At 45.8% G+C, this 13,091-nt stretch overlaps 2 protein-coding genes across 9 annotated transcripts in view; both read left to right on the top strand.

Moving 5' to 3' along the window:
* The first annotated feature begins 1,155 nt into the window (after window positions 1–1,155).
* On the top strand, window positions 1,156–7,299 carry CKS2 (CDC28 protein kinase regulatory subunit 2). Its single transcript, XM_034774845.1, has 3 exons — window positions 1,156–1,405; window positions 3,369–3,496; window positions 5,095–7,299. The coding sequence occupies exons 1-3, from the start codon at window positions 1,347–1,349 to the stop codon at window positions 5,145–5,147; spliced, it is 240 nt and encodes a 79-aa protein (XP_034630736.1). The 5' UTR covers window positions 1,156–1,346; the 3' UTR covers window positions 5,148–7,299.
* Window positions 7,300–7,784: 485 nt separating this feature from the next.
* The window catches only part of SECISBP2 (SECIS binding protein 2), a 48,787-nt gene continuing 43,480 nt past the window's right edge, over window positions 7,785–13,091 (top strand). For 5 of the 8 annotated variants that reach the window (XM_034773908.1, XM_034773910.1, XM_034773909.1 and 2 more), the window contains exons 1-2: window positions 7,795–7,952; window positions 12,465–12,601. In XM_034773908.1, the coding sequence (XP_034629799.1) occupies window positions 7,917–7,952; window positions 12,465–12,601 (173 nt within the window). In that variant the 5' untranslated portion in view covers window positions 7,795–7,916. Of the gene's footprint in view, window positions 7,953–8,226; window positions 8,288–12,464; window positions 12,602–13,091 lie in introns of those variants that run through there. The other 3 variants (XM_034773911.1, XM_034773912.1, XM_034773913.1) reach the window with 3 other exon arrangements.

The raw sequence follows: 13,091 nt of genomic DNA, 5'->3' as shown, positions 1-13,091 counted from the left end.
TAGCCTCAGACTCTGAGACTTGCTGCCACAGAGTTTTTTTGCAGTGTAGACATACCTCAGTTCTCCATCACTTTGTAACCTTAGGTAAGAGCAGAGCGCTGAGTAGCCAGACGGTATGTCTACAGTGCAGTATAAAGGCAAGTTTAGGAAAACTTGAGTTAGCAGAGGGTGTTTGTTAACGTAGGGCTTGAGCAGCTACAATTATTTGTAACCCTAGGTTAGGAATTGTTGAACCCTGATTCCCATCTGCAGATCCAGACTACCGACGGCATTAAACAGGTTCAAGTCCAACCACCCATATCCCAGACTTCCTAGTGCCCTCCCAAAATGTGTCACTCTGGCCTTTTGTTTAGAGTGACCAGATGAGAGGAACAAAATATCAGGACAATGGGGGGCAGGGTCCGCCAGCGGAGCAAAATATCGGGACAAACACCAGAAAATCGGGAGGGTCCTGATTTTATTGGGACTTCTGGTCACCCTACTTTTGTTCATGGTGCAGTGTGGGGAAATTTGACTGTCCAGCCGACAAAGCCAGCTCATGGGATACTTCTGGGGTACTCCCAGAGAGAGCACAAGTCCAATGAGGCTATGTCTACACTGTAAAACGATAGGGTTTGAACCCTGATTCCTGGCTTGACTCAGGCTTCAACCCTTTACTCCCATGGGGTCCTAGGTTCCAGCTCTGGGTTAGTGTAATTGGGCAGCAGGGGAAGTAATTAGGCTTGAGCCTGTTTGAATCCCGTGTTAACACTACAGTATAAGCACACCCAGACTGCCCCCACTGCTAGCTGCAGAAGGCAGGTACTACTGTGGGGGAGCTACGCAGGACACTCCTCAACAGAGGGTAGGAGACGAGCAGGAACGGCCCCTAGGTCGGGAGGGGCGGAGCAGTTGCACCCGCACATGCAGCTGAAGAAAACTGCTGGAACTGCCCCATTCCCTAACGGCCAGCAACCGCAACCAATCCCGCCCATAACCGCCCCACAGCTGCTCACGAGGCAAGCGCATGTCTAGAGAAGAGCAAGAGGGCTGAGCGAGCGCACGCGCTGACTCCAACTCCCTCCCAACCTTTGCGCGCGCAGCGCACTTTAACGTCCCACGCATACGCCATGCCTTGTGCTCTAATGGCCTCTGAATGGTTGGTTGGGCGAAAGTGGAGGATACGGGTGATGTCATTGTCTGACACATGTGATAGCGCGCTCTGTGATTGGCTGGCGTCGCCCGCCAATAAACGTTGAATTGTTGGATTCAAATTGAGTGGAAAGCTGAAGAGGTCAGTTAATCAGCGAGCTGTGCCTCAGGGTGAGGAACGCGAGTTGGGTCCTGCTGGTGTAGCTGCCTCCGCCATGGCCCATAAGCAGATCTACTATTCCGACAAATACTTCGACGAGCACTACGAGTATCGGTGCGTGGGGCGGGGGCTGCTTCCCTCTGTCCTTCACCCTCTTCCGTGCCGCTGGCGGGGCGCGCGTAGGGGCCTCCGGGGGGGGCGCAGCGCTTTCTGGGGTGGGGGGTGTAAATGCTTTGCCCCGCTGCTCCCCTCTGGGGGTGTGGACGGGATCAGTGACTCTTCTGGGGTGACGGGGTTCGGGGGGCTCAGATCAGAATATGGCGCTCTAATATCGGGGCCCGCCTCAGGCTCTCTCCGCCCGCCTCGAGTGTAGACGCCGCCGAGTCTGGCCCGGAAAATTAGGGGACGGGGGAACAATGGGCCCTGCGCGGGGGCCGGGGAGCCTGGGGCGGTCGGGCTGTGTGCGCTGAAGGGGCTCCCGAGCCAGTGACTAAATCGCGGGGCCTGCTCGGAGCCCTCAGCGCCGTCTCCCAGGGCAGCCAGGCGTGCTGGCGCTCAACTCGGAGCTCGCCGGAACTTCCGCGCCCCTGAAATTCATTGAGGAAACTCTAGCGGCCATTGCTGAGCAGTGGCGGGCTCGCACGTCCCTTACCCACCTGGAGCAGACATTGGTGGGGACTGGGTTTTACTACCTGTAAACAATCCTGATCTCGGGGATGGGGTGACAACAATGGCAACTGCCTGTTGGCCACTTCAGGGGAGGCGCCTCTGGCTCCCTCCAGAACCTGATTCTGCTTTCATTGCTTCAGAGTGAGGCAATTCCTGCTCTAGTCACTTTATACAAGCTCACTGAGACCACGTGGCCTGGGCAGGTGGGCACTTCGCCTTTTTGTGTGTAGCTGCTCTGCAATGCAAGGGAGTCTTGGAGCTTTCACTTGAAGTGTATTAACTCATACAATACCCTGAACAAATCCTAGTAGTAAAGATGCCATGCTTTCTGTGGGAAGTTTTGCTCTGGGTGTGTGTATATTGGTGACTCCTTATATGCAGGTTAATGACATTGAGCACAAGGCTATAGGATGGATGACCTCTTGCTTACCCCACTTGAATGTTTTGTTAATTCAAGCCTGAAACAATGCTGTGAGACCAGTTTGCATCATAGGGAGGCAGAGTGTAACTGGTCTCGGAGGGAAGATGTAAACAGACTGCTCAGTGCCCTATGAAATGCACTACAATGCCTCAGTTTCATGTTACTCTCACCTAGATAGGCTTGTGATCTGCATAGACAGTTTCGTACTCAAGGGCAGAGGTCAGATTATCTTGGTCAGCAGTTGACTTGACAGTGATAAGTGAATCATGGCTGGTGGTATAAGAATGTTGCTTTGTATGTTTCTAAAACCACTTATCTGATCAAGTAGATAGGAGTTTCCTTTCTTCTCTTAAACAGTGTGGCAATAATCCTTGCCAGGAGCACTCTTTGCTTTGATAAACATGTGCTAGACCAGGCAAGAATTCTCTCCTGGCTCAAATATATTTCAGATGAAGTGGGGAATGGAGTATATGATTACACCTTCCCTTACAGGGCTGAAGGTTTAACATCTACCATACTGGCTCTTGGTTTTCAAGATTTAAGCTTTAGAGGTGGGATGATAAATGTATTTTAATATGAATACTTACAATAGTTTTAATTCATGCAGATTTATCTTTTAAATAGCCTGTATATTGCCATTGGTACATCATCAACATGTAGAACAGTTGATGTCTCTCCTAGTGTAGTGAATGGCACTCCCAGGAAACTTGAGAACAGGTGGGCATCCTTCCAGCAGCTGGGACAGAAATAGATTGGGAGGGGCACAATATATTAGGAAAAGTGCGCTGGGCTTCCCACTGGTGTTCAGGATAATGCCAAGTTGCCTGATATCCTCTGTCTGGAGGCTATAGTTCTGGACTTTGAGCCCTGCTTAAGATATTTCTCTAGGAAAGGCAGTAAGGGTTATAGCCTACAAATACAGGTGTCATCAAAAAGAGAACTGATCTGTACTGTAGGATAACTTTAGTACTATTATATTTTCAACAGACATGTGATGTTACCCAGAGAGCTTTCAAAGCAAGTACCAAAAACCCATCTAATGTCTGAAGAGGAATGGAGAAGACTTGGTGTCCAGCAAAGTCTTGGCTGGGTCCATTACATGATCCATGAGCCAGGTAAATAGAATGACGGTTCTATAGCTATAATGGCATTTTAACTGACTGCACAGGCACTTGTTGGGATTAAAAGGACACCCTGAATCTTTGCCTACTAGCAATACCCAATGTTACAGGAAGCAAAAGATAGATACAACTCTGTAGTTGCTTGGGAAAACTAACAGTAGTGGAGAAGCACTGGAGTCATTTTTGTGGAGGCTGTGGCTTCAAATTTCCTTAACACTTGCTCTTAGACCTAGGGCAGGATTTGTCTGAGTTTAACTAGTGGGCATCTCGTGTCTAGTTTGTAGCTGTCAAACTTTTCAAGCCCTGAACTAGAACTAGGGGGTGAGTAGGCAAGCGGCGGGGTGGGGCAAGCCAACAGCTTGGTGGGTGGGCGGGGTGGTGAAGAGTCCAGTGGCAGGCTGGGGAGTGAGGGTGAGCCAGTGGCAGGGGGCAGGGGCAGCCGCAAAAGGTAAGAGGCTAGCAGCGGGCAGGCAGGTAGCTGGTGGTGGCAGAAGGGGGTGGTGAGGAGGCGAGTGGGGGGGGCAGATGTGGTGGGGTAGGGGGACTGAGGAAGCAAGCTGGGGGGGAGGCGAGGGGAGATATCGGGGGGGGGGGCGGGAGAGGCAAGCACCAAGTCAGTGGCTGACCAGTTCTACTGATCTTGTCTCATAAAAATTGGTCCTTTTTGCTGCTTTTCTCTGGGTTGGGGGTTGTCCCAATGCTGCAAAGAGGGTGTTACCAAAGGAAGGTGCTTGCTTCTAACCCTGGAGGCCATCAGTATGTCTGCTCTTCTCTAGTGAGCCCACTTGACAAGTTTAATTGTCCTTGGTCTGGAAGGCATCCCCTCTCCAAGGGTTGCAGATGTCTGGAGGTGCCTGCCTTCCATGTCTTTCTCATTCATTCATTCATTCATTCATTCAACAGGGTAATTGATTACAAAGTGGGGAGAAGATCTTATTCTACTTCTACCTTAATTATACTACCTTAGGGGCCTGCTATAACACATTACCAAGGTTCAATACTGCTGTTTTGGTGGGGTGGCCCTGGGGGAGAGGGGAGGTTGTTTCCGCAGGGCGGGCAGTGCTTGGGGGGGGGGGGGGGGGTTTCCGCCCTCAGCTATTTTCTTTAGAGTAATATGGCCCTCTCTGCTTTACAAGTTGTGCAGGCCTGGTCTAAGGAGTTGATCATATGCTCATGTATCCCAGTTACAAGTGGGAAGATAGAATTCCACACTAAAATGCACTGATCAGTTACTCAACACTTAACCTTCCAAGTGTTTGAAACTTGAGCATTCATGGCAATAGGTAACTGTTGTAGTAATTCCCATTTTAGTTTTGAGTGTCCTGTCTTGGCACCAAGGGTAAAACTTCTTAAAAGCACCTAATTGGCTTAAGATACTAAGTCATGTGCTTCTAACATTCTTACGCCATATGGAGGGGCAAGCTTGAAGGCACTGTATATAGGAATGGTCATTTTTCTTGCGCTCAGTGGGGAGACTTAACATTTTCTCTATTAAATGTAGTAATTGAGTACTAAGCTGCTGTACACATGTAGGACTGGCAACGATAAATATTGCAGGATAACATTGAAATGTTTTAATCTTATTTCTACAGAACCACACATCCTTCTCTTTAGAAGACCTCTTCCGAAAGACCAACAAAAATGAACTTTTTTTCTGGAAAACTTCTATTAAATCTTCTGGACTTTATGTATATGAGTGTATATATGTTGGTAGTATTCAGTGAATACTTGAAAAAAAATGTACAAAACATACATCCGTATCTGTGCATGAGCTGTATTATTCACAGCAACAGAGCTCAGTCAAATGCAATTTCAAGTAGGCTGCTATGGTGTCTAAAGATTAATTGAAACATATTCCTTTACTGTAATATAAATGCCTATTTGACTTTTTATTAAATTACTTTTGTTTAATAAAGTGTTCATGTTGCATGTCTATGTCCTGACTATAGACTTATTACATGTATTTTTTTCTTTAGAAACTTTAGTTTCAATACTGAGCTCCTCTGTACAGCATTGTAATTACAAATGTTTGACTAGTTCAAAGCCCATGGCTTCCCAACTCTTCACAATGGGTCTGAAGAAATAAACACTGACTCTCTTAATTGTGAAGTCTTTCTAAGAAATCTTGTTTGTTAGCAGATAGGAATTAACTATATGTAGAATTTGGGTGTTAAGGCTAAACTAGTGGAGGAGGTACCTGTCCAAAACTGATCATTAAATCACTGCATAGGTCCCATCCGTCCCCCGTCTTTCCCCCCCCCCGCCAAAAAAGAGTGGCTTCACAGCAACCTCGTTCTCCACTATGACATAATACCTGTCTCTGTGAAGACTACTCTGAATCGAGAATCTCTTCACAAAACAGGTTAATCTAGGCTTCACTACCTCAGAATGTGCACCATTACTTTGCTGCCTTGGGCCTATTTGAGCCACCTCTCAAATAGCTTTAGCATGATGAAGGCTAGTCAGCTGATCACATTAAAACAGGCTGGAGAATGCAGTTGACTGTCCTGGCTTTAAGATTATAAATAGCCCATGTGCTGCTTGAATCTGCGTTCAGTGAGTAGCAAAAATCCCATGCTATTCAGGTATTGGCTGTGGCTAGAGATAAGTCTTGTGACCACTCATTTTCCCCTCTGGAAAAAAAAAAGTGCTTGTGCACACTTCTCACAAGGGTGATAAACTTTCGCGATGGAGTCATGTACCTGATGCACATGGCTTGTAGTGGAGGGCTGCAAAGATGACCCATTCAGAGAACAGCAGCTATGAGCAAGTAATCTTTCCAAAACATATTTTCAGATTAGTGACTACTAACTTTTAAAGGAAATAAAGAGACAAACTGGATGAGGGAAAATATTTTATTGGACCAACTTCTTTTGGGGTGAGAGAGAGAGGAGCTTTCAAGCCCCACTGAGATCTGCTTCAGGTCTGGGAGAGGTACCTGAAGAAAGGCTCTTCTGTAGCTTGAAATCTCACCACCAGAAGCTGATCCAATAAAAGATTTTACCACCTCCAACCTTGTCTCTAATATTCTGCAACCAAAATGGCCCTGGCTACATGCCATAAAGGACATTTTTGTATGAAAAGTTTAAGGGATGCCACCCCACAATGTTTTTTTTTTTTTTTTTTTTTGCTGGTGCAAAATCATATGCTTGTATTGATTTTTGAGTCTTTGCATTGTTATTGCTGAAATACAGGACAAGAGTTATCTTGTATGTAGAACTTTAGGCACTGCAATGTTTATCACCACTCAGTCATCAGCTCTTTTTAAGAGAGAAGACACCACACCTATCTAGTGGCAAGTACTTAGTTCATGACTGCTCAGAAATACCAAGAATGCACGGAGTATACGAGAAGGAGAGTACTGGGCACAAACTTCCATTCAAGAAACTGAATTTTGCATTGCTGATGTACTCATAGCATGTCTTCCTTGATGGCCAAAGCTGTGGTTGGGAGTGGTGGCAGTAAAGTGTCCCCTCTCTCTCTCCCTTGCCCTCTTTTAAAAATTATTTTAAATAGGAAGGAGGGAAGAAATTGAGAGGCCTTCAGTTGCTGCCACTCTAAGCAGTTCTCATACTCTCTCACTGTGTAAGAGCAGCCTTGGATGTTGTGTGCATGTGAGTATTAGCTGGCTCTAGATGCCTTGTTTTATTATTACTGGGCTGCTGTGGTACTGGGGAAACAAACAGCAGGGGGAGTATATAGAGATGCTGCAAATGTAAATAGAAATGGTGAAAATGGAAAAAAAAGTCTGACTCATTTGTGCAATGATTGATGGGAATAAAGTGTTCTCAGATGGTTGTAATGCTTTTGTGGTTAATTATATATCAAACCAGTGAATGAAAAAGGAATACAACTTTAATAATTTGAAGAGCATCTCCGGTGAACTGAGGCACACAGCCATGGGGTGTTCCCAATCCTTGCCTTCAGGGCACATTGCCAATGTTCATAAAACTATCCCTCATAAGGGAGCATCTCTAACTTATAAGTCTACAAACATACTGATACAGTTGTTATTTGGCGGTGGATAGCAAGAGGCAGAATACAGGGAAAACGCTGGAAAACTGACAAAAACGCCACCATTCAGATGGATTATTTGCACAAAATAACACAATCAGCTTTCCGTGAGGCGCACGCACAGGAGCGTGTCACCCAGAGGCTCCCGGCGTACCACCCAGGCTTGCACATGGCTTCCAAGGTCTTGGATCGCAGGTGTGGCAGTACGGTCACGTGACCAGACCAACAGGCTCCACCTCGTTCCGTCGCTGCTGCAGTTGATTGGACGGTGACGTAGAACCAGCTGCGCCGCGGCTCTTCTGACGCCTCTCGCGGGCGTCGTCGGCCGGTCGGACTCGGGAGCTGGTTTGGGGGAGAGGGGGTAGGTGGCGCGTGGTGCTGTTCCCCTTCCCGACCAGCCATGGCCACGGAGCGGGAGCCGGGCACGGCCAGCGAGGTAAGGGCGAGGAGGCGGCTCTGGGCCGCGCAGGGGCCCGCCTCCCAAGCCGTTACATAAGTGGGGGGCTGGCTGCACCGCGGGCCCTGGGGGTCCGAGGCGCCCTGCTCCGCTCCCGAGTCTCTGACAGCGGTGTCTGGGGAGCCCCTGCGGACTCGTGCGCCCTGCAGCTTTGCCCTGGGGGTGGAAGCGGCGGCGGCCTCCACCTTGGCCCTACGTGTGACGGCCTAAGGGGCTCCGAGCTGGCCTTTGAGCCCAGTTGGTTTCTTTTTAGAGGGATCATCAATTTGAAACGATACTTCTGGTCTGAAAATACTTTACCTGCTACTGTTGTTGTAAGTACCCCACCAGTATTACTGCAACTGAAAGGGAGCTGGGTCGGGGAGATATCTCGTCTTTCAGTTTTTCTTGTGCTTTGACAGTCGTTTAGCCTTGATCTTACAATCAGATTCGTGCAGGTGAGCTCTGTGTCTGTGCAGAGCCATTTCCAGGTGTAGGGATTTGCTTATATGGCTCTGATTGCAGGGGGGAGGGGCAGGCATAAGTTTCTCACTTTCCTTGTGAAGTTTTAGGACTTATCTACATGGGAAAGTTATACTGGTGTAAGCTAAAGTGTTTATATAAACCAATATAGATCTACTGGTATAACCTCCTGTGTGGACAATCTTATTCTGGTATAAAGAAATGGCTTTTTTCAGTTTAGCTGGTGTTGCTTGGGAATGGGTTTAATTAATTCTGCAAACACTCAAGCATGCATATAACTTTACTCACGATCAGTCCCAGTAGTATTTATCCCTGATTCTGCAGCTGGATCTGTGCAACTGTTGATTTCTGTGGGTCTCTACATAGGTGTTGGGGTCTGCCTCCTCAGATCCAGTTTCAGGATTAAAATGTCAATCCTGCAAAAACTTAAATATGTGCATAAGCCTTTACAGAATCAAGACTCTGTTGTTTCTGTGAGGCTTTCACACAACATCAAGGAAGAGAGAAACTTATGAAAAGGAACATTTGTTTATGAAACCACAAATAGGGGAGTCAGGAGCTCATGTAGTAGCTGAAACATCTTATTAATTTTTAAAGATGGTGTTTGTTCTAATTATCCCAAACAATTAAAAAAAATTTGTGAGTATTTTGTGCAGCACAGGAGACTAAATTCTACATGCAGATCTCTATGTAATGTTAGGGGGCTTATTCCTTCACCCTTTCACTTCCCTGGTCCTCACATGAACAGAGACCAACAATACCCGAAGTCTAAAGGTGCAAACAATTCGATGTTTATTGGGGTGAACTTCCAGCAAGCATGATTCCAATTTCCTTCCTTAGTGTCCCCCTTCCCAGCTCTGATACCACAGAGCCTTTGTTCCCATTTCCCCTCCTTAGCAAAACATGATTCCAATTCCCCCCGCCCCATTCCCTGTTCCCATTTCTCCCCCTTACTTCCTGATTGACTGCAGACTATATAGTAAAACTTGAGTTCTGCTTAGCTATACTTTAACCAATTATTTTACTGAAATTTAACTAACCAATCCTAACATAGTGTAACATGATTATTTAACCAATTATATCCCATCACCTTAATTGGTTTACACCCAACAAAATTAATTATACAGCAGACAGAAACAATCTCAGAATCAGACAGAGATTATACAGACAAACAATAGGGAAGTGGAGATTACAGTGATAGAACAATACAGAAATGAGGATTTCACATCCCAGCTATTGATAAGGGAGTTCTTGCCAGACAGGATGCTATCAAAATAAGTTTCCTTTTACATCTTCTAGGCTCTTCCCTTTCTCTGGAGGTGATAGGAATATCAGGACAGGATTGTAATCCTAACAGCCCAATAGCGCCTTATTTCAATGTGACTAGTTGGAATGTGAGGATGTGACCATACGCTTCCCAGTTTATAGTTGGCCTCTGCTGCTTAGCCGAAGGCCTTAGCCTAAGAACCAGGCCACAGACTGTCACAGTAAGAGAAGGCCCGTACACAGACAGTGATTTTGATTCTTTCTTTTATACCTCTATAACTAGCTAAGTGATAAGAATACATCTAAATTCTTAAAGTATAGGCCTTTACAGACAGGCCTGAATATCTATATCCTAATATGTAAAATATACTTTTCTCCTCAAAGCCCTGAAATAGTTACTTTTGTCAGATACTTGTGGAGGAGAGAAGCAAGTAATTCAAAGGAGTATATACAATATTAAGAGCATACTTAAAAGCAAACTGCATTAGAATGCTTCAAGTTCTTTGCTAAAAATCAGTCTTTTTAGCACTACAGCATTATCAGCAAGAAATTTACTTGAAATAAGCATTCAGTGAATATATTGTACCAGTACCTTAAGAACCAAAATGTCTCATGTTAAGAGACTAAACACATTGTAGGCATGGTGAAGTGTGTGTATGTGTATGAGAGAGAAAGGGAATATATATGTAAAGGAACTTATTACTTTTAAGAGTCACCTATCCTATGGTAGGGTTACCATATTTCAACACTGAAAAAAGAGGACACTCCACGGGGCCCTGGCCCTGCCCCAACTCTGCCCCTTCGCCACGCCCAGCCCCTTCCCCAAAGTCCCTGCCCCAACTCGGGCCCCCTCCTCTGAGCACCCTGCATTCCCCCTCCTCCCTCCTGCTCTGATCTTGGTTGGGGTTGCTAAGTACTTCCCTGCTCCCCACTCGCCCTGCAGCCTCTGCACCCCCTCACCCCTGCAGCCTCTGTGACCCCTGCACCCCCCTGCCCTGCGCCCTCATGCCTGCCCTGCTCCTCTTCGCCCTGCAGCCCCTGCACCCCTCCGCGCCTGCAGCCTCTACGCCCCCCGCCTGTCCTGCCCCTCCCTACCCCTGCAGTCTCTATGCCCCTGCCTGTCCTGCTCCTCCATGCCCTGCAGCCTCTGCACCCCGCTGCCTGCCCTGCTCCCCAGCTCACCTGGCAGCCTGTGCCTGGCGGGGGCTTCAGATGCTCAGCGGTGACTGGGGCCGCGCGCCTGCTCCCCGCCTGAGCGCGCTACAATGTAGCGGGCGGCTGGGCTGCGCTGCGGACCCGGTGGATCGTGCTGGGGCCAGGCGGACCCTGGCTTATGCCTCCCTATTTCTCTGGACATGTCCGGCTTTTTGGAAATTCCCCCCAGACGGGGATTTGAGCACCAAAAAGCTGGACATGTCCGGGGAAATCCGGACGTGTGGTAACCCTATGCTATGGGGTAGTCTTCTATTACATTCATTCTGTGAATAATGCCCCCTTGGTTGTGTGTCAAATATAAATGTACATATCTAACCAATATGGGACTAGATTCCATAGAAATCTCCCAGTCAGACTGAGATGTCTTTAAAATTAATGATCAACCCCAAATTAAAAGTACTTTTATGGTTGGTATTATTTATGCCTTATTCATTTGTCTGGTAACTAAGCTTTAACTCCAAAAATAACTTGATTTGTTTTTATACTTGTGTGTGTACATATTTCATGTCCCATTTCTCACCAATGCAATCTATATTTTGTATTTAAATGGCCAGCATAAATTTGGCAACAGTTGAAGTGGACACTCTTCCTAACAAACCCATGAAGCCAAGAATCCATATTATCTGTTGGGTTGTAAAAGCCTTATTCCTCAAATTTCCAAGTGCACACTTCACCACCAGAGGGTGATCTTGTGTATTCTAAATACTGAAATTACTGTCAATGAAACATTTTTATAAACAAGGCTCCATGTGCCCTTGCATGGATACAGCAATTCATGAAGTTGACTTTGTTTTACTGCTTTAACAATGAGAACTAATAAAGCAAGTCTTAGTTATGAAGAAATATATAATCAGATTTAAAATGACTCACTGCATGTATTAGTGAGTAGAATTTTGAAATACTACTTTCTCCAAGCACAAACTATGAAGTGCCAGCAACAAGTAACATCAATAAATACATTCTGGTTTTAATTTTGGAGCCTCCCTTACATTCAGAAGGCCTGTTGAAGGCCGTAGTAGTCCAGCATGTGGAACACCCCTCAAAATTGGGCATGTCAATATGAATATATTAGTGCTGTGACAATCTCATTAAAAAGATACAGAATTTAATGTTTGATCCATATTTTTAATAGCAGTCACAATTACTGTACCTTTGGAGACAGCTTTTACAGTAATGCTAATGATCTGATGAGATGATTAAACTGATTAAGTGACTAATCTGAAAATAGAATATTCTTATTATTTTTGCATCTCGTGTGTTAAGCAGGATGCTAGCATTTTTTAATGTACCTTTTGTTTTGTGTATTTTCTGTTAAATGTAGGCATTATGTAAAAATAACTTTCCAAATCTTTGCTGTTTGTTTTTTTTCCCCTTCACTTTCCTTCTGGGAATTTTGTTGCTTCACAACTATTATTATTATTAGAACAAGTGAACGAACTAGCTCTTGTGCAATTTTTCTCACATAGATGAGGTTAGGCTGTTTTTTTTCCCCACTTACTTTTGCTTAATCTCAAAATGCATGTATCCAAAAAACATTTTGTTTCATAGGGCTTCAAGTTCTCAGCAGATGTCAAACCGTTTGTCCCAAAATACACGACAGTAACTGTGGCATGGTCAGAACCTTCGGAAGCATGTGTCTTTCCTACTACATACTACCCACGTGTTCAGGAACCGTCTGTGGATAAGTATGTATTTTTCTGAATCTCATATGGGTAATTTTAACCTTCTAGTGACTTTGACTACTTTTCCAAAATTGAAGTAGGAGCCTCTAGTGCTTTAATTCTTCTAACTGTATTAGTGCTTGCCTAATGGTTTAGACTTCTGCATTGCTCTCTGAGTGATACAGATTTGGTACCTAGGTTGTTGATCCCAAAGACCTGGTATTGTGGAGTCACTAGAGAAGGGCAAGGAAGAGTCCTGTTGCTCTGCAGTGCCTAGTCTAGCTGATTCAGATGTGGTGTTTGGCTTTGGAAGGAATCGCATCCAGTCTTGGGGTAGAAGGATGATAAACTATTATATGGATGGGAGAAACAATGGGCGTGTATAGAAAGGGAAGGGAGGACCCTTGAGAGTGGGGAAGGGGGAGGCTTCCTAAATGCCTTCATTCTAGATATAAGGAATCTTCAAGGTCCTTTCTTGGTCTCTTCCCCCCCCCCCACCCCAAAAAAAAAAAAA

This window comes from Trachemys scripta, chromosome 6 (assembly GCF_013100865.1).
Source record: "Trachemys scripta elegans isolate TJP31775 chromosome 6, CAS_Tse_1.0, whole genome shotgun sequence".
In the NCBI taxonomy this organism is placed as follows: Eukaryota; Metazoa; Chordata; order Testudines; family Emydidae; genus Trachemys; species Trachemys scripta.
The sequence above is the reverse complement of the archived record's forward strand: the minus strand, read 5'-3'. Positions and strand labels throughout refer to the sequence as shown.